Source organism: Polypterus senegalus, chromosome 9, assembly GCF_016835505.1.
Source record: "Polypterus senegalus isolate Bchr_013 chromosome 9, ASM1683550v1, whole genome shotgun sequence".
Taxonomy (NCBI): domain Eukaryota; kingdom Metazoa; phylum Chordata; class Cladistia; order Polypteriformes; family Polypteridae; genus Polypterus; species Polypterus senegalus.
The window spans coordinates 131,567,644-131,586,456 of record NC_053162.1 but is presented as its reverse complement, the minus strand read 5'-3'; the positions used below and the strand labels follow the sequence as shown (position 1 = coordinate 131,586,456).

Sequence of the window (18,813 nt, the reverse complement as noted above, 5' to 3'; positions counted from 1 at the left end):
CCTCATTTAGTCATTTGAGTTCTTGTGACATGACCTTTCTCAATCTTTGTATTTCTGATTCATAATTTTGATTTTTGTCTACATTTTTATTTTGCTGACCTACTGAAATTTGTTGTTTTCTATTTATTAGATCTTTTTTGTTTTCTAGTTTTTGAGTACATCTTCAACCTACTCCTTTATTAGTTTTTATCATGAGTACCTTACAGACCTTACTGCTCAGCTTGACAATGCCTTCAGTTCTTTTACTTCACACACAAAAGTCAATAACAATGCTTACTTGCCTCCTAATGGAGAATTAACCATGTATGGCAAAGTAGGTCCGATTGTAGGTAGTGATGAGCGAAACAGTCAAGTTTCATTTTGAATGCAGCTTTAGAAAATCACCCATAAAATTAGTTGTTTTTTAAAGTTTTTTTTGGGGTGGATAGCAAGTTATATAGCTCCTTGAGGTTTAGTCTACATCTGAAACAAAACAAAATGTAACCAACTGTATTTCTCAAATGTTGTAAGTTGCCTTTGAAAAAGGCAGCAGTCCAATAATGAGTAATAAGTAAATAATAATAAACTGTTGTCCCCTTTCTCAGTCACCCTCTAATGCTGCTGCTGCCCCAGTCTTCCACCTCTCCATGCACTCTCATCTTCCTTGTGCACCCCCTGCCTGCACATTCATGCCACCAGTTCCTCATTGCATCGCTCATTTGGGGACAAAAGTAATATTGTCTACTAGAGATGTGCAAAATGATTTGCACAAAGTTGAAGTCACAGTGAAACTCAGTGTTTTGCTTTGCCAAGAAATTCACAAAAGAAATTTAATTTTGCTCTCATCCAAATTCGTACCATTCAAATGACAAAAAAGGCATTTCATTCCTGTCTGGAAGTGTTTTCATGCATGAATTCCTTATGTGTCTGCTTGTCATTTAGTATTTTAATAAAGAGTTCTACTGGAAAAAAAAAAACACTGGAAGTGTGCATATCCTGAACTAGGATAAGGCAGTTGCTAGGTAAAGGGGCGAAGAGGGGAGTTTGGCAGCAGCAACTTTCCTTGTACTGAGTTTTCCTGAGAAGAAAAAACAGTAACTTCCATGATGCTGTGTTTTGGTGTGTCTTTGTATAAAAAATATGCATCATTTCACATTTTTGAAAAATCTGTATGAAATAGTTTATACAAGTTTAGCAGTGCGGCTTCAAATGTCCTACATCTCCCAGTGGCCCTGGTGGTATAAAGCTATTGCACATTTTTGTTGTGCATGGGGGTTGCTGGCAAGAACATTGAGCAGGTGGGCCCTTTAAGAAAGAGCGTAAAAGACATTGTGGGGAATCCCGATCATCTGTTAATATAAACAATTGGATTACGACTTGACCACCATGAATTATAGTTTCTGTCTGGATGTATGTGTTGTCCTGTGCCTACCTGTTTATGTGAGTCCACACTGATCAGATATGTGTTCATCTATGGGAGCACTCCCAATCACTTCAAAACCACACTGAATCAAGAACCTGGTTGGATAAAATTTTACATTGCTTTCAGAAATCTGTTCACAGGGTGTTTGAATCACACATCCATCCAACTGCCCCTGCTTTACTGGAATGTTTTGGGCATTGTTGGTAGTATTTATTGTTTGCTGTTAGTGTTGTAATTTACTATCACCATCGGGGAGCTCAGAGGGCCTTTGTGTACATATGTTTGGTTATATTGTGTGTTCATTTTTCAGTATTTGATGAATATATTTCACTGTTAATTATCGATACATTGTGCCACTAACAGTGACTCTGTATGCGAGTGGGAGCGTGACAGGTCAAGGTAGGGTATGTTCCTGGGGTCTCCACAATAAAATAAACAAATCACCATCTTCATTTGGTGTGAATCAACATCCCCACATCTGCTACACCATACTTCCACATAAGTTTTACTTTAGTATTATCGCAGGAAATTGCTCAAACAAAGATTTTACAATACAATACAACCAATTTTACTGTACAATAATAAACACTCAAGTATATTAACTTAAATTATATTTATTATGTACACAAATAAATATAGGGTAAAATGTATGTGAAATTGAATGCCTTGAACAAGTTAAATAATATTTCATTTGAAACCAAAAATATTGGGTCAAATAAAGTGAACTAGCTGCACAGATAGGCAGATTGGAACAAGTGTGGCTTAAAAGGGTGTCACCCGACTTTTACAGATCTATTGTGGGGTGTGTGTGTGTGTGTGTGTGTTTGCATACGTTCATTTCTTCCGCTCCATCATCCATCATGTGCTCTGGCAGGGTAAACAAACTATCAGCTATCTTCACTTATATATTTCTTTTTGTGTGTGTGCTTGTGTGTATGTGTGCACTTGAATGTGCCTCAATATGCCTCCATGTGGGCATACATGTATATTAAAATAAAATATATATCTAAACTACTTGTGCAAAAAATTTGCAAATCAATACTTCTGGTCCCATGACTAAACTGTAGACTGCAAAAGTCCTGGTTAAATAAAACAGTTCGTAGAGAGGGCAGTTAATATATTATTAATACATTGATGATGTATACATGATAATATATACATTATCCAACCCTCTATATCCTAACCAGAGTCACGGGGGTCTGCTGGAGCCAATCTCAGCCAACACAGGGTGCAAGGCAGGAAACAAACTCCAGGCAGGGTGCTAGCCCACCGCAAGGCACACACACATGCACACACCCACACACCAAGCACACACTAGGGACAATTTAGGATCGCCAATGCACCTAACCTGCATGTATTTTGACTGGGGTAGGAAACTGGAACAGCCGGAGGAAACACACGCAGACACGGGGAGAACATGCAAACTCCACACAGGGAGGACCCAGGAAGCGAACCCGGGTCTCCTAACTGCGAGGCAGCAGCGCTACCCACTGTGCAGCCGTGCCGTCCCAGTATAAAACAGTTTCTCTCTATTATAAAAAAAAAATCCCGTTGGAGGGAATGACTAGGAGACGATTCATGATCTTCACGTTAAAATCACGGAAGACAAATAAAAGACCCGCGAGACGAAAGAGAATGGCCACGGAGCGTTTTGCGGGGATATAGAACATGAGATTCTTGCAAGACACGCCCTATTTACAAGCAATATCAGAGCACGGCCAGCAAAAAAAATCAGTAGTGTAAAGGCACGCAGCACACACAGATCCAGGGGTCTCAGTGCATATAAAGTGTATAGAGGACAATACGTTATAAATGAAACGTCGACGACTAAAAGATCGCATTACCGCAAACAAAAGGAAATTAATCATCAGAACTAGGTATAACTGAAAAAACAGCAGGACAAAGCGAGGTCAGAAATAAAAGGCAAAGAGCTGAAAACAAAGTCTTTTCACCTTCACATCATTCAATGCACAAAACATAGATTTACACAATCATGGACCATACGCTATGAGAATCTGTGGTCCCGCAACAACAAGTTTAGTTTCAAAGAAAACACATTTCGGTCAGGTGTATATTTATTATCACAGAGAAGCGATCACAACGTGAGCAGCAGGGACACAAAGTGGCAAAAGTATAGCGGCTGTACAGGCTTGAAAATGATCGAAGGGCAGCGCGACAGTAGCTGAAACCCCCACAACGTGAGCAGCGTTATACGTCCTTCAAGATAGAGATTTAACCACACCCATAGCCGAAAATAAAGGATAATTATTGTTTTTACAACATCACGCAAGTCAAGGCAGTGAGTCATCATTTAAAACAAGTTCACAGACAACTAACGTAGCAGTTGTTGGATTGCTTTTGGCAGATATGGATCATGTGCTCCCAGCTCTTTAAACAACGACATCCAATAAGCAGAACCGGCTGCTCGCCAGCAGCAAAAAGACAGCAGATGATCCGACAGCATCTCCTTAGCGTGTGTTCAGCTGACACCCCCACCCTCACAACGCGAGCAGCGTTAAATGTCTTGAGAGAAAGAGATGTAACCATGCCCGGTGCCAGAAATAAAGGACAAGTATTTTTTTTACAAAAGTTTTTCAAGTAAAAGTGAAAATAATGCATATGTAACAATTCCCATGAAAATAACTATCTCTTTAAATTGTATATACGGTACACCAAACACGGGGGTGGGCGAGCGAAGCAAGCAGGGGGTGGAGCCCCCTACTTATATAAAATATAAAATAGGTTAGAATGTGTTTGAAGGGTATGGAGATAAGTAACAGACCAAAATCAACAAGTATGTGGTCTGAAACAAGACAAACACAATGAAACCTGTCTGAAAAAGATAAGTCAGTTTTGTGAAAGGTTATCATTGTAAATTGGTCTCAGCATTCAGGGTGGATATCCTGGAAACCATGTGTTCTAAATAATTACACCTTACCAAGTAAGTAGCCACCCAGGAGCTCTACACAACTCAAACGGACATAATTTTCTGTTGAAATTTTTAATTTTAAGACATGAAATTAATTTTTATTTTCCACAGGCACTCACACATCACACATATACAGACACCATACCAAAATCAACTTTTCTCAAAGTTTTGAACAAGATTCAGAATCTTAAATTTACTCAATACTGAATTTTTGACCTCATCACCAAACCTCCATTTATATGGAATTAAAAGTGTTCTGTACTTCTCTGCAGTGATTTGAACTGGAGACATAAGTAGAACTGATTTTATGGGTGTAGTACTCTTATATGCTTTACACAGCTGCAGAAAAGAGCACAGCTAAGCACAGGCATATGGACAAGACTTTTGTAGTATTCCACAAAAAAACAATTTAAACCCCCAAAAGTTCTTTGAGTTTCATATTTGCAATTGAGAAATCTCCTGCGAAACATATCTTAGTTTCAGTTTTGTGAAATTGTGTGTGAATTGAAATTTGCCTGTTTCGCTCCTCAGTACCATCTGCACTCACTTTCTACACTATGTGTGCTGATCCAAGCCAGGGTCCTTCTGGAGACTCACTGGCAGTCATGCACCCAGGCAAAGGTATTTTTTTACAGCAATCAAGTGCCTCCAAAATGCTTGGAGGTAAGTGCTCTGAGGTTGTGCCCACTTTCCACACTCCACACTAGAATAAAAAATTGTGGAACAAACTAAGTAAGCACAAATGCTGCAAAACAATTTTCTCATTAGTTACGGTATTTCAACCCAACTAAAATTTATGCCTGTTTATTCTATTTTTATCCTATCTTTCTGTCCCTTTATCTGCTGTGATGTCAGGTCTTTATTGTCTTTACCTCGGTTTCCTTATTAGGCTCTGCTTTGAGCTACCTCACATTTTCATTCTTTTTTCAGCCTGGCTTGTTGGATCCCACTTCAACACTGATACGAGTGATGAAGTCAGCCTCTACACTTGGCATTGCCATTGAAGGTGGAGCCAACACACGCCAACCATTGCCTCGTGTGGTAACCATTCAGGTGAGACGCTAGGCTACAAACTGGCTAAAGCATTACCAATACATCAGAGAAGGGGTTTAAAAAGAAAGAAAAGTCAGAGATGAAACTGGAAAGTGACAGTCTTGTAGATGCATGGAGGGACAGTTAGAGAACAGTGACAGTTATACTGCTGAAGGTTCATTGATTTTTTATCACAAAATGCTGTGGTCCAGCCATGCTCCTAACAATATGTGTGTTTTTCACACACTGTGCATACAGTATCAGTAACTGTGCTGCACATAACTTGTAGGTTCTCCTCCTAAAACAAAGACTGGCAGTGAGTGTGCTATAAATTTGCTGGTTTTCACAGTGTGCAACTTATCAGAAAAGACACTTGAAACAGCTTTATGTTTCACTTTACTTTTGGTGACACAAGTTGCTGAAATCCTTTACACATAACTGAAGGTCAAATACACTATTCTAATCACACATATTGTTCTCAGTGAAAGTATGTGAGCAGGCATGAATCATAGACCCCATAAGAGTCCTTGAATTGCATGTGGTCAATAGTAAAGTTTGTGTCTACAAGATGTTCATAAGAGTACTGAGGATTACTGGAAATGCTAATGGTTCCATTTGTACTGGGGGGCATTGTTAATAACCCTGTTTTGTTATGGATGCATAAAGTATTAATAACTGAGTAAAACAGATAAGAAGAGCATTATCACTGATGGAGTACAAGTGACTAGAACATACTGTCAATAGAACCTTACAGTGTACTTGACTTACTACATGTATGGTGTGTGGTGGTTTGGTTAGACATTATTAGTTGTGGTATAAAGGCAGACCAGCTAGTTTCTGAATTATACTATCAAAGTGATAGAGTAGCCATTAATACTGGTGGGGGCTGGGAGCTTTAGTTTATGGAATTAAGAGGACTGAATTCTCTCCAGATTATTGTCTGGCATTAACTTGGCAATGATCTCACATTCATAGTATGGGGAGATGCAATATAAGGGTCAGACAAGTCATGCTATGAGGTGCACTGCACATTAAAGATCAAGATGTTTGTTGAGAGAGATAGGGAATTATCATCAGTCAAGGTGCAGAGATAGGGAATTATCATCAGTCAAGGTGCAAGGTCAACAATGGTACAGAGGTTGAGTTGACAAGGGGATCATTAGCAGTCAGAGTGATAAGTGGATGGATGGTGTGAACGATAGGGGGCGCTCTCGCTCCCTTGAACTCCTGTCCACGACTCCAGACACCAGGTAAAAGTCCAAATGTTGACTTTATTTTTCTTCCACAGTGCACAAAGCACACTCTCCACCACAATACTCATATAAATACCAATAAACTACTAATACACAATCCTCCAGCTCCCAGACGCGTTGCCACCCTTCCACCCAGCTCAGCTCATTGTCTGGGAGTTCCCATAGTCCTTTTATACTCCCTGACCCGGAGATGTTTCTGCCCAACAGTCCACAAGTCCTTATTCCTTCCGGGTCAGGGTAAATAGTCCTTTTCTTCAACCCGGAAGTCCGTCGCTCTTCCTATGACGAACCTCTGGGTCACAGGGCACGAAGAAGCCCTCGGTCCTCCCTGCAGCTCCCTCCTGTGGCCCCCACAGCATCCAGCAGGGCTTTGCATAAAAACTCCATTGTCCATGATGCCCTGCTGGTCTTCTGGGGACCTCCATGCTGCAAGGAGGGCTCCACCTGGCGGCTTGGGGGTATTGGCCGGGATAAATGGCCGGCCATCCTTCACAATGGTTGTAAACCTAATTGAGTCTATTTGAGTCTTGAATTGAGGATCATTTGCACACACAAATAAGATGGGAACACTGGTGGTGGAAGGATGACATTATAAGTTGTCATTATCTTTATTAATCACTGTGTGAGGTCAGCATTGTGGCCTTGAGAACTGTCTCTGTAAGGTACATGTTGTTTGGTTTTGGTCAAAATGGAAAGCTGAAGAAAAATAGTTTTTCTTCATGTTTTCTCAAAAGATTTAGTCTGCTTTCTACTGATTTCTAGAATGTTTTGAATAACTGCCTGTTTGTTCTTCTGATACAGATTAGCTTTGCATCCATTGGTTCCTCATACAGAGGACTGATAATCAACTAACTGAGTGTTTTCAATCATTAGCTGTAAGCCTGTTGTTTTAAAAAGACATTGAAAGTCAGACACATCTGAAAGCTCTTTTTGTCTTCATGGTCAACTACATGAAGCCATTATCCTATAAAGACTGAAGGCTATTGGTTATTCTCATTGATTAGTTATATAAATACTGTAGAAAAATTCCTAGTCTCAGGTGAATTCAAGCATAGAGGACCCCAGAGTTGACCTGAACTCTGAATTTCTGTCTAATTTGCAATGCATAAAGTCTTTTTGAATAAACCTAAAACCTTTTGTTCTTCTTACACACCAATAATGATACATATTGTTGAAAACTCGTTGGTTCTACTCAAAGTCTATTGAGAATCAGTCAAACTGCTGAAACTCTATAACTTTATACTTTTTATGGAAACCTATAACTTTTTCTAGCAGATTATTGATGGTCACTCAAAATGCTATAAAATCCTTTAAGTTTTTATATTATTTTTTGGAACTTAGGCCTTTTATTATATGTGAATTGACTTATTTCTTAATTGTAATGCTTTATATTGTATTTTATAACAGAGAGGTGGATCAGCACATGCCTGTGGCAAATTGAAGGTGGGTCATGTCATCCTGGAGGTGAACGGTGTCTCACTACGTGGGAAGGAACACAAGGATGCAGCCCGCATGATTGCAGAAGCATTCAAAACCAAAGAGCGAGACTACATTGATTTCCTTGTGACAGAATTTAATGTGGCCCTTTAGCAGAAGGTGTTGTTCCTTCATGACTCTCCACCATCCATCAAGGGGATATGGATGAAATGCAATCCTAGGTACTGAATCTGGGCTCCAGTCCTTAGAGATATAATCCTTAAATATAATCCTTACAAGGGTGTACAGCAAATTAGAATCCCTCACTGAGCCCTGAATGAACTTCTTGTTGCTCCCTTTTTTCCTTGGACAACATAGCATGGTACTGAAGAAGAGCAAAAGATTTGCTGTATTATACTTCCTAGCAGGAAGCAGTGAAGATTCTAATTGGACAACTCAAAACCTATGGGCTTTGTCAGCACTGTGTGTGCAGTGGATGCACTCATAGCCTCAGATAATAGAACCCAGAGCTGCTTGAATGCATGCCTGGAGGACCCTGGAGTTGACCCAGCTCCTAGTTCTCTGTCTAGTTTTCATCACATTATAAAGCTTCTTTGTAAAAGCAGTATATGTTTATGACAAAAATGACATCCAAGGGTCTAACTGGCTACCTTAAAGACCTAAATTATGAGATCACATGTAAAATTAATTCAGATGCAAAAACTCTTCAAGATTGGATTGTGAGAGTAGCTTGTACGTGACATTGCAGTATCTCTGTGTGCCTAGTATTATTTCATGTGGGATTCAACAGAATATATTAATATGTGGTGCATAGGCCCACTAACAGGCTTAGTATAGCCAAGTTCCCATAATCCCAGACAAAGATGAAATGTGAGCTGTGTGATGACATTAGGGGTCCAGTTAGGTGAACAGCTTGACAGGCTTTATCCAGAATTCTGAAAATCAAGATCAAGGAGTCATTTAGTTTTCTAGACAATTCAATTGAACTAGTGAGGCACTGTACACATATGAGCTTTGCGCTGCTTCTGTGGTGTTCCTCATAACTCTGGATGCTGGCACTGCCTCCAGGGGATGTAACTGCTGCTGCCATTGCACTCTGCAATATTTCAGCTCTTATTTTATAATGTCTCACATCAATAAAGATCAGTGATGTCTAGCTCACTCACTTCCCACCCCCTTCTGTGAATTTTTTTAATGTTTTTCTGCGGGCATCCCCTTGTCTGCATCGCAAATGAAGCAGCACTGTATATTGCAGACCACAACCCATGAAATGGGAGTCCTATCCTGGCAAGAGCCACCAATGTGTGTATCAAAGACACGTCTGGCTGAACTTGCTGGTAAGCAATTGTGATTGCATTCATTTTTTTTTATTATTTTCCCCTCATAATCAAGTTTTTCTAATTCCAGTGCAACTGGAACTACAGTATATACTAATGAGGAGACATACATTTAATAAAGAAGTTACAAATTATGTCCAATGAGTATATGGTGATGCGCTGTACATGTGAAATATACAATACTCAGGAGGAGACAGCATATGAATGATGTCTTTGGAGCACACAGTCCTGTATTAGCAACTTGTAATAACCATTTGTAAAGGGGATAAGTGAGGTGCTTAGAGTGTAATGTTATGATGTTCTAGAAGAGATCTGTGCAGTTGTTTTGAATAAATGGACTGGGATTGGTGCTCTGAAAAGGCACTATTTTTACCATCTTGAAATAAATACAAGTTTAGAAGTGCAGGACTACAACAGCTTTCCTAGGAGCACAGGGCACATTTGAAAGCCACAGTTGGTGCCAAGAGTGCTGCATGCTGCTAAAGAAACCCCCACCCAACCACACACCGCACCCCCCCCACCACCATGAAGTGCCTCATTATTACTGCCTCCTTTATTCTTGCAACATTTCTTTTTGTTTTAGAGCCCCATCCCCTTTCCATGCTCTGCTTTGCTGTCCTGTACAGTTTAGTAAGAAGCTTTGTAAACTGCTGATGTAGTCTTGGCATTTATACAGAATTAGTGCATTTTAATTTTCCAATAAAGAGAACTCGCAATAAACTTATGGAGTAACGTATTCTCTAACATGTATGCACACTTTCAAGCAGTTGTCACCATTGTGCCACCTCTCTGCACCTTCCACATGACAGCAGCTTCTAAGGCAAGGAAGACCAATCTTAAGAACATCATGAACATTTCCTTGAACCCAGAATGGAGTGCACACCTCAACAACTTGGAGGAAATCTGGGGTGCATAAGAAACAGGTTCCAAAATTCCATTAAACAATCTGGTTAAAAATCTTGGAATTTGAGAGGATGCCTGAGGAATGGAGAAGAAGTGTACTCGTGTCAATTTTTAAGAATAAGGGGGATGTGCAGAGCTTTAGTAACTACAGGGGAGTAAAATTGATAAACCATAGCATGAAGTTATGGGAAAGAGTAGTGGAAGCTAAATTAAGAAGAGGTGATAATTAGTGAACAGCAGTATGGTTTCATGCCAAGAAAGGGCACCACAGATGCATTGTTTGGTGTGAGGGTGTTGATGGAGAAGTTTAGAGAAGACCAGAAGGAGTTACATTATGTCTTTGTGGACCTGGAGAATGCATATGACAGGGTGCCTCGAGAGGAGTTGGGCTATTGTATGAGGAAGTCAGGAGTGGCAGAGAAGTATGTAAGAGTTGTACAGGATATGCACAAAGGAAATGTGACCATGGTGAGGTCTGCAGTAGGAGTGACAGATGCATATAACGTAGAGGTGGGATTACATCTGGGATCGGCTCTGAGTCCTTTCTTATTTGCAATGATGATGGACAGGTTGACAGATGAGATTAGATAAGAATCCCCTTGGACTATGATGTTTGCTGATGACATTGTGATCTGTAGCAAGAGTAAGGGAGCAGGTTGAGGAGACCCTAGAGAGGTGGAGATATGCTCTAGAGAGGAGAGGAATGAAGGTCAGTAGTAACAAGACAGAATACATTTGTGTAAATGAGAGGGAGGTCAGTGGAATGGTGAGGATGCAGGGAGTAGAATTGGTGAAGGTGGATGAGTTTAAATACTTGGGTTCAACAGTACAAAGTAATGGGGATTGTGGAAGAGAGGTGAAAAAGAGTACAGGCAGGGTGGAACGGGTGGAGAAGAGTGTCAGGAGTAATTTGTGACAGACGGTTATCAGCAAGAGTGAAAGGGAAGGTCTACAGGATGGTAGTGAGACCAGCTTTCTTATATGGGTTGGAGACAGTGGCACTAACCAGAAAGCAGGAGACAGAGCTGGAGGTGGCAGAGTTAAAGATGCTAAGATTTGTACTGGTTGTGACGATGATGGACAGGATTAGAAATTAGTACATGAGAGGGTCGTCTCAGATTGGACAGTTGGGAGACAAAATCAGAGAGGTGAGATTGCATTGGTTTGGACATATGCAGAGGAGAGATGCTGGGTATATTGGGAAAAGGATGATAAAGATAGAACTGCCAGGAAAGAGGAAAAGAAGGAGGCCTGAGAGAAGGTTTATGGATGTGGTGAGAGAGGACATGCAGGTGATGGGTGTAACAGAACATGATGTAGAGGACGGGAAGATACGGATCAAGATGATCCGCTGTGGTGACTCCTAACGGGAGCACCCGAAAGAAGCAGAAGAAACAAGTAAGTAAATAATGTAATAATTATTTACTGTCTGGAATCCCAGAAACAATGTCAGAATAAGCAGGCAATAGTTCAAATGCACAATTGGGCAGAAAACTTAAACTCCATAAACATGAATAGAAATCTGAAATGTAGTCAAATATAACAAATGAGGAAATTGAATATGCCATTGGCATGGCTTATGGTGTTTGAATGGAATATATTTATAAGGCATTACCGCCACCTACTGTATACAGTGTAAAGTGAAAATGTTTCATCTGTTAATCAATATGCAACATTCACCACTCTCCGATACCTGTATTTGTATGTACAGAGTCATACAATGATTTATTACCAACCAGGTTTTGGCCACTTGTTCTTATGGCCAATGTTCCCTCTAATTTATTTTCGTGATATATGGGTGTGAATAAGAGATGAGCTGGTACTTTCCTTTTATGACTAATTTCTTCAGTCCCACTACATTACCCAAATTTTTCCCCATGAAGTATTGATTGATCACTACAAAGCACCAACAAATGAATGATGAGTGTTCCCCATAATGTAATGAACACCATGAAGCACCAACATGTGAGCGACAAGTGGAGGGGATAGTCATCCATACAGTATTGATCAATCACCATGGCCACCTCTGAAAAAAGGTTGCTGAGACTCGAATATCAGTTTGTTATACTATGTACCGCCAGTTCCAGTGACCCACACCAGACCCACAGAGCCTCAACTCAATTGCAATGACCTGTACACTTTGTGACCAACATACAGTCAATTTGACATACAGTATGTCCAAATAGTCAGTCCCAAACGGAGCCAGAGGTTGGCGCATGACTATATATACATATATATATATATATATATATATATATATATATATATATATATATATATATATATATATATATATATATATATATATATATATATATATATATATATATATATATACATATATATATATATATATATATATATATATATATATATATATATATATATATATATATATATGTGTGTGTGTGTTTTACCCCCTGCTCGCTTCGCTCACCTACTCCCCTGGCCTGCACTATTCACCAGCCACTCACGTCTCTGCCGCTCGCGTATGTGGATTTCACTTTCACCAAACAACAAATCCTTTCATTCTCATGGATACGCCTCTTCATTGGGAATAAACACTACTTTTCTCTGATGGCAATACGAATTTGACGATCTAAAGTTTAAATCCAAACAATATATTTGATCTCTTTTCTCTGTTCTGTTATTTCACTGAGTAATAATTTCTTTTTGTTTGCGCTAATGCGATCTTTACTATCATTTTTTGAGACTTTTGAATTTAGTACTTTCATTATCTCTAACCTGCTCTGCTCTGCATGTGTATCGCACAAACGTTTTTGAATTCTTTACGACGTTCTACTTCATCATCTACTCGTTGTCTTTTATTTCCGTCCCTGGACGTGGTTAAATCTCTTGGCATGTCTCGTCTCGCAGGATGTGAAAGTATCTCACTCCAGGCTAAAAAGTCTTATCTCGTCCCAGGATCTTTTTAATAGAATATATTATATATATATATATATATATATATATATATATATATATATATATATATATATATATATATATATATATATATATATAGTGACAGATTAAGGGTTTCCTCGCACCCTTGTACCCTCAGACCACACGTCAGACACCAGATAAAAAGTCCAATTATTATTCATTATAATAATAATGTGCACAAAGCACGCTCCTCTCCACAATTCTCAAATAAACAATACAATAATCCAATAACCAATCTTCCACTCCCAGACACTTAGCCACCCTGCCTCCCAACTCAGCTCGTCAGTCTGGGATTTCCCACAGTCCTTTATACTGCTTAACCCGGAAGTGTTTCACCCTCTCTGTCCATGTGACCTGGAACACTTCTGGGTCAGATAAAAAATCCTTTTTTCTTCACCCAGGAAGCACATCGTTCTCTTTGTCCATGTGACTATGACGTACTTCCTGGGCATAAGGTAAATAGTTTCTGGGCCTCCCTGCAGCGACTCCTGGCAGCCCCCATGGTATCCAGCAGGGCTGTGAATAAAGACTCCAATGTCCATAATGCCCTGCTGGACTTCGGGGCACCGCCATACTGCAGAGAGGGCTCCACCTGGCGGCGTGGGGGTATTGGCCGGGATGAACAGCTGGCCATACATCACAATATATATATATATATATATATATATATATATATATATATAATATATATACTATATATTATGTATATACTTATTGACTGTGTTATTCATATGCTTATATGACTTTTACTTATTCGTATAGGTTGGGAGCAGGTGAATCAAACAGTGATCAGCCAGTCTCAACGCTGCACCAGAGACAGCACAATTGGTATCATTCAACAATACATAACAATATAACAATGTAAATGCTTGTATATAAAGTAAATCCTCGCTATCGGAGTATTCCATTCCTGCAGATTTGCTTATATGCTGTTACAAAAGCTCCATGCTCCCATCTGCTGTTCGGGAGCCCTTGAACCCAACACCGTCGGTAATGTTACTGATGAGTTAGACACTGAGGCAGTAACAATGGAGAAAGGGGATGATGTACAAAGTGCAATGTGCTTTTATTTAAAACAGTAAAACAAAATAATGTTCAAAGTTAAATAAAGTGCAGTGGTTCAAAAAGTTCAATAAATAAATAAAATAATCCAATAAAAGCAGAAGTGAATCGTGGAGGTTTAAAATAAAAATAGAAACAAAAACAATCCTTTAAAACGATCCTTTAAAATCCTTTGTTCTTCTCCCCTTCCTAGCCGACTCGTGCTTCTATATATTGAAAGGGGCCATAGCAGCTGCAGTACATTAACAACCCCAGGAACAATCACCGATGTGGGTAGTTCCTCAACTGTGCACTAGGTGAGAAATGCCCAGACCGCAGATCGCCCTGAGATCCGCTGCAGCCACCACGTCCACTCACTAAGCCGCGAGTGCAGTGATTATTTATTTACCTAAAACTGGCCTCTGCTGAGAGAGCTGTGGACCCATAACACCACAACCCATTTTGGGACACCTGTAGTTTATTTGAATCTATTCACTGCCATGAGCAGCAGAAAAAAATTTTTGAGAGACCCATCATACAGCAGCAAAACGTGAGTTTGAGCAATAACAGGTCTATGATGCTGAGCACATACTACACTGTATGGTTCATTGTGTGTCTACCCGGTGCCGAGAGGCATAGGTAAGTTATTGAACCTCATTCATGATGGGGACCAGGGATTGGAATTGTTCATCAGAAACAAGATATTCCCAGGCCATAAGCTCACACTGATTAAGTCCCTTTGTACACACCGACTTTGTTACAATCAATTTGAATGGTTTAGTGAGTTCCTTTCGGAATGGCTTTGTTGTGGTCGCCTCCAGACCTCTGGCAGAGCACCTAGAAGATGATCAGAATTAACTGTAGAGAAAGTAAAAGTCATGAAAAGTTTCTGTAGGCAAATCTGTGGGAGGATCATTACCAAGGCATGAGGTGAGAGCGGAGTGCTGGCATCTACTTTTCTATATATTCTCAAAATTGTTCATATTATATGTTTGAATGTTTTTGTATATATATTGCATGACGTTTCTCTGTGTATGTTTTAACATTATGTTTTGTATTTACTGTGTGCAAAGTCAAATCAATTGATATTTATTGTACATTCCCAAGGCTACTCTACCACTTCTTTCAAAGTCATGAATACAGAAATAACAATCAATAAGACCAATGGTAGAGCAATAAGTGAAGTTCAAATCACCTTTTTATTTTTCAGCCTTTCCATCACATGACTGCTATCCAAGAACAGAAGTAACCGGGTTGAAGGGGGTGACAAATGCTGCTAAGTGACCAATGAAGATAAGCAGAACTAAAGGATACATGCATACCTGCAATTTCCTTATTATCTGCTGTAACAAGGTGCTATATGGGTGCCTGACCTGACACAGATTCACACCAGAGGCACGTTAAAATAAATAAACTTTTATTTTTCTTCACTTGTGGGGCATGTCTTCCCCGTAATCCCCACAGGCACAACACAGTCCCAAGTGTAAATAAAGCACCCACAACAAAGCAAAGCACACTCTTAATCAAACTCCACTACTCCTCTCAGGCAACCCTGTCCTCCTTTTCCCGACTCTGGCTCCCGGATTGGTGGCTGCTGGCCCCTTTTATAGTTCACCCAGAAGTGCTCCAGGTGCTTGATTTCTGAGTTCCGGCTGCACTTCCTGGTGTGGTAAAAACACTGCCCATAAGGGCTCAGGAGTACCAGCTGCAGCACCCCCTGGCAGCACCTGCATGACCCAACAGGGCTGCACCCAACTCCAATTTCCAAGGAGCCCTGCAGGAAATCGAGGCAACCAAGGGGGGCGGCCATCTAGCATCCAGGGGGAGGTACTGCACAGTCCATGGCTGCCACCCCGAGCATATAACAAAGGGGCATCCCGGCCAGTCATGGACCCTGGCCATCCACCACACAGCATACAGCACCACTGTATGAGAACTTCCCGGTGATTTTTTTGCTAGATTTCTCATCCCGAACAAATTATAAAAACTGCCCACTTAATCGCATAGGAAGAAACAGAAAATCAGCACAAAGTGAGCAGGGTGTCCACCAGCTGCCAAACTCTGCTTTTTTTGGAGCATGATGTCATTTGATTAGAAAATCATTAAGTCAATTTGAATTGATTCCTTTGTACTGAAAACATAAAAGGTTTCAACCACTTGAAAAAACTGAAACACATTTTGAGTTATGATTCATGTTGACCTATGACCATTTGAATTGCCAATCAATTAAAAAGTGTGGTAAACTAATAGCAACACCAAAAATATATATATATATATATCTGTACTGTAAAAGAGTAAAGACAACACAGCATGAAGGGTTGGGGTTTCCGGCCCCGTATACTGTTGCAACAAAAAATACTCTTTACAAAAAATCTTTTCTTTTAGGTCAAAACACAAACACAACATTTGCTTATGCGCCGACGTCTGTACACGCGTCGGCGGCCATTTTTATACAGGCGGAGCCGGAAGTGGAGGACTGCTGGGAAGGAGGCGTGAGGGATGACGGGATCCGTGACGTCAGGGAAGATGGCGGAGGGAGGGCGGAAGTGGACGCGGTGCGGTCAGGTTATGGTGGCGGAGCGTCTTTTTTCCTGAAAGAGAAAGCAGAAAGGTTAGTACCCGCCATTCCCTAGCGACAAACGTCCTTCGAAGTACTTTCGGGTCCGCCCGCGGCCTCCTACTCGCCCATGCGTGACCGACCCCCTCAGCCCAAGACCATCCGGTCGGGCGGACCTAACCGAGAGGTCGTGGATGCGGGAGAGGGCATCGGCGTTGGCCTGAAGGCCGCCGCGGCGATAAGTGACCGTGAACTTATAGGGCTGCAAGTCCAGGAACCACCTGGTGACCCGCGGATTCGACTCCTTGTGAAGGGACATCCACTGAAGCGCAGCGTGATCAGTCACCAGAGTGAATTCGCGACCCAACAGATAATACCGGAGGTAAGTCACGGCCCACTTAATGGCCAGGGCTTCCCTCTCCACCGCCGCGTACCTGGTCTCGGTCCAACAATTTCCGGCTTAGGTACATCACGGGTGTTCGACACCATCAACGCTTTGGCTCAACACGGCGCCGAGGCCTGTGTCCGAAGCGTCGGTCTGGAGGATAAAGGGTAGCCCAAAATCTGGGGTCCGCAATACCGGTGCCGACGTAAGGGCCTGTTTTAGGTCACTAAATGCGTGTTCCGCTCTGTCGTCCCATACCACATGCAGGGGAGCGCCCTTCTTTGTCAAACTAGTCAAGGGTGCTGCCCTTTCGGAGAAATGGGGCACGAACCGGCGGTAGTACCCCGCTAGCCCTAAGAAAGCTTGCACCTGTCTCTTGGTATTCGGACGGGGCCATTCCAGGATGTCTTTGACTTTGGAACACGGGGTCTCACCTGTCCTCGTCCCACAAGGTAGCCTAAATACTTGGCCTCCTTTAAGCCAAAGAAACACTTACGGGGGTTAATACGGAGGCCGGCTTTAGCCAGTGTCGCGAGGACAGCCGAGAGCTGCAATAGATGTTCCTCCCAGGTGCCGGAATAGATGACGACGTCATCCAGGTAGGCGGCACTATAGGACCGGTGGGGCTTCAGCACTCTATCCACCAGGCGTTGAAAGGTCGCAGGGGCCCCGTGCAGCCCAAATGGGAGGACCTTGTATTGCCAGTGTCCGCTAGGGGTGCTAAAGGCAGTTTTTTCTTTTGCAGAAGCCGTTAAGGGAATTTGCCAATACCCTTTTGTCATATCAAGAGTAGTCAGATATCGAGCCGCACCCAGCCGCCGAGGAGGTCGCCAATGCGGGGCATAGGGTAGGCATCGAACTTGGAGACCTGGTTCAGACGTCTAAAGTCGTTACAGAATCTCCAAGACCCGTCCGGCTTAGGAACGAGGACAATTGGGCTGGACCAGGGACTGTGGCTCTCCTCGATGATGTCCGAGTCCAGCATCCGCTGTACCTCCAGTTCCACCTCGGCGTTTTGCCTCCGGAGTCTGTATGGCCTCTCCCGGACGACTACTCCGGGCTCTGTGACTATATCGTGGGCAATCAGCGCAGTCCGACCTGGGGACTCGCTCACCACCTCGGGGATGGCGAAGATGGCCTGCGTAATCTCCTGCTGTTGTATGGGCGTTAGCTCGTCGCCGAGGTTAAGGGCAACCGTGCTAGCGAACAGGGAGAGGGATCTATGTGTTTCGGGAGTTTCCTCCCGATCCTTCCATGGCTTTAACAAGTTAACATGATAGATCCTCTCGCTCGGTCGACGATTAGGTTGCTTGACTAAATAGTCGGCGAGCCCCTTTCTTTCCTTAACCTCGTATGGCCCCAGCCAGTGAGCTAGTAACTTGGAGTGGGAGGTGGGAGCGAGTACCATAACTCGATCCCGGGCGGAACTCCCGGAGGACGGAGTTGCGGTTATAGCATCGGACCTGCGCTGCCTGCGCGAGTCACGTGGTCTTTGAGGAGAGGCCTGATTTTGGTGAGCCTGTCGCGCAGTTGCGCTACATATTCCAGTATGTTAGAGGAGGGAAGGGCCTCGGCCTCCCAACCTTCTTTT

At 41.9% G+C, this 18,813-nt stretch overlaps 1 protein-coding gene across 2 annotated transcripts in view; it reads left to right on the top strand.

Moving 5' to 3' along the window:
- whrna (whirlin a) overlaps positions 1-10,106 on the top strand; it is a 227,853-nt gene extending 217,747 nt beyond the window's left edge. For both annotated transcript variants that reach the window (XM_039763881.1, XM_039763882.1), the window contains exons 11-12: positions 5,262-5,384; positions 8,024-10,106. In XM_039763881.1, coding sequence (XP_039619815.1) covers positions 5,262-5,384; positions 8,024-8,206 — 306 coding nt within the window. In that variant the 3' untranslated portion in view covers positions 8,207-10,106. The remainder of the gene's footprint in view (positions 1-5,261; positions 5,385-8,023) is intronic.
- The last annotated feature ends 8,707 nt before the right edge of the window (positions 10,107-18,813 follow it).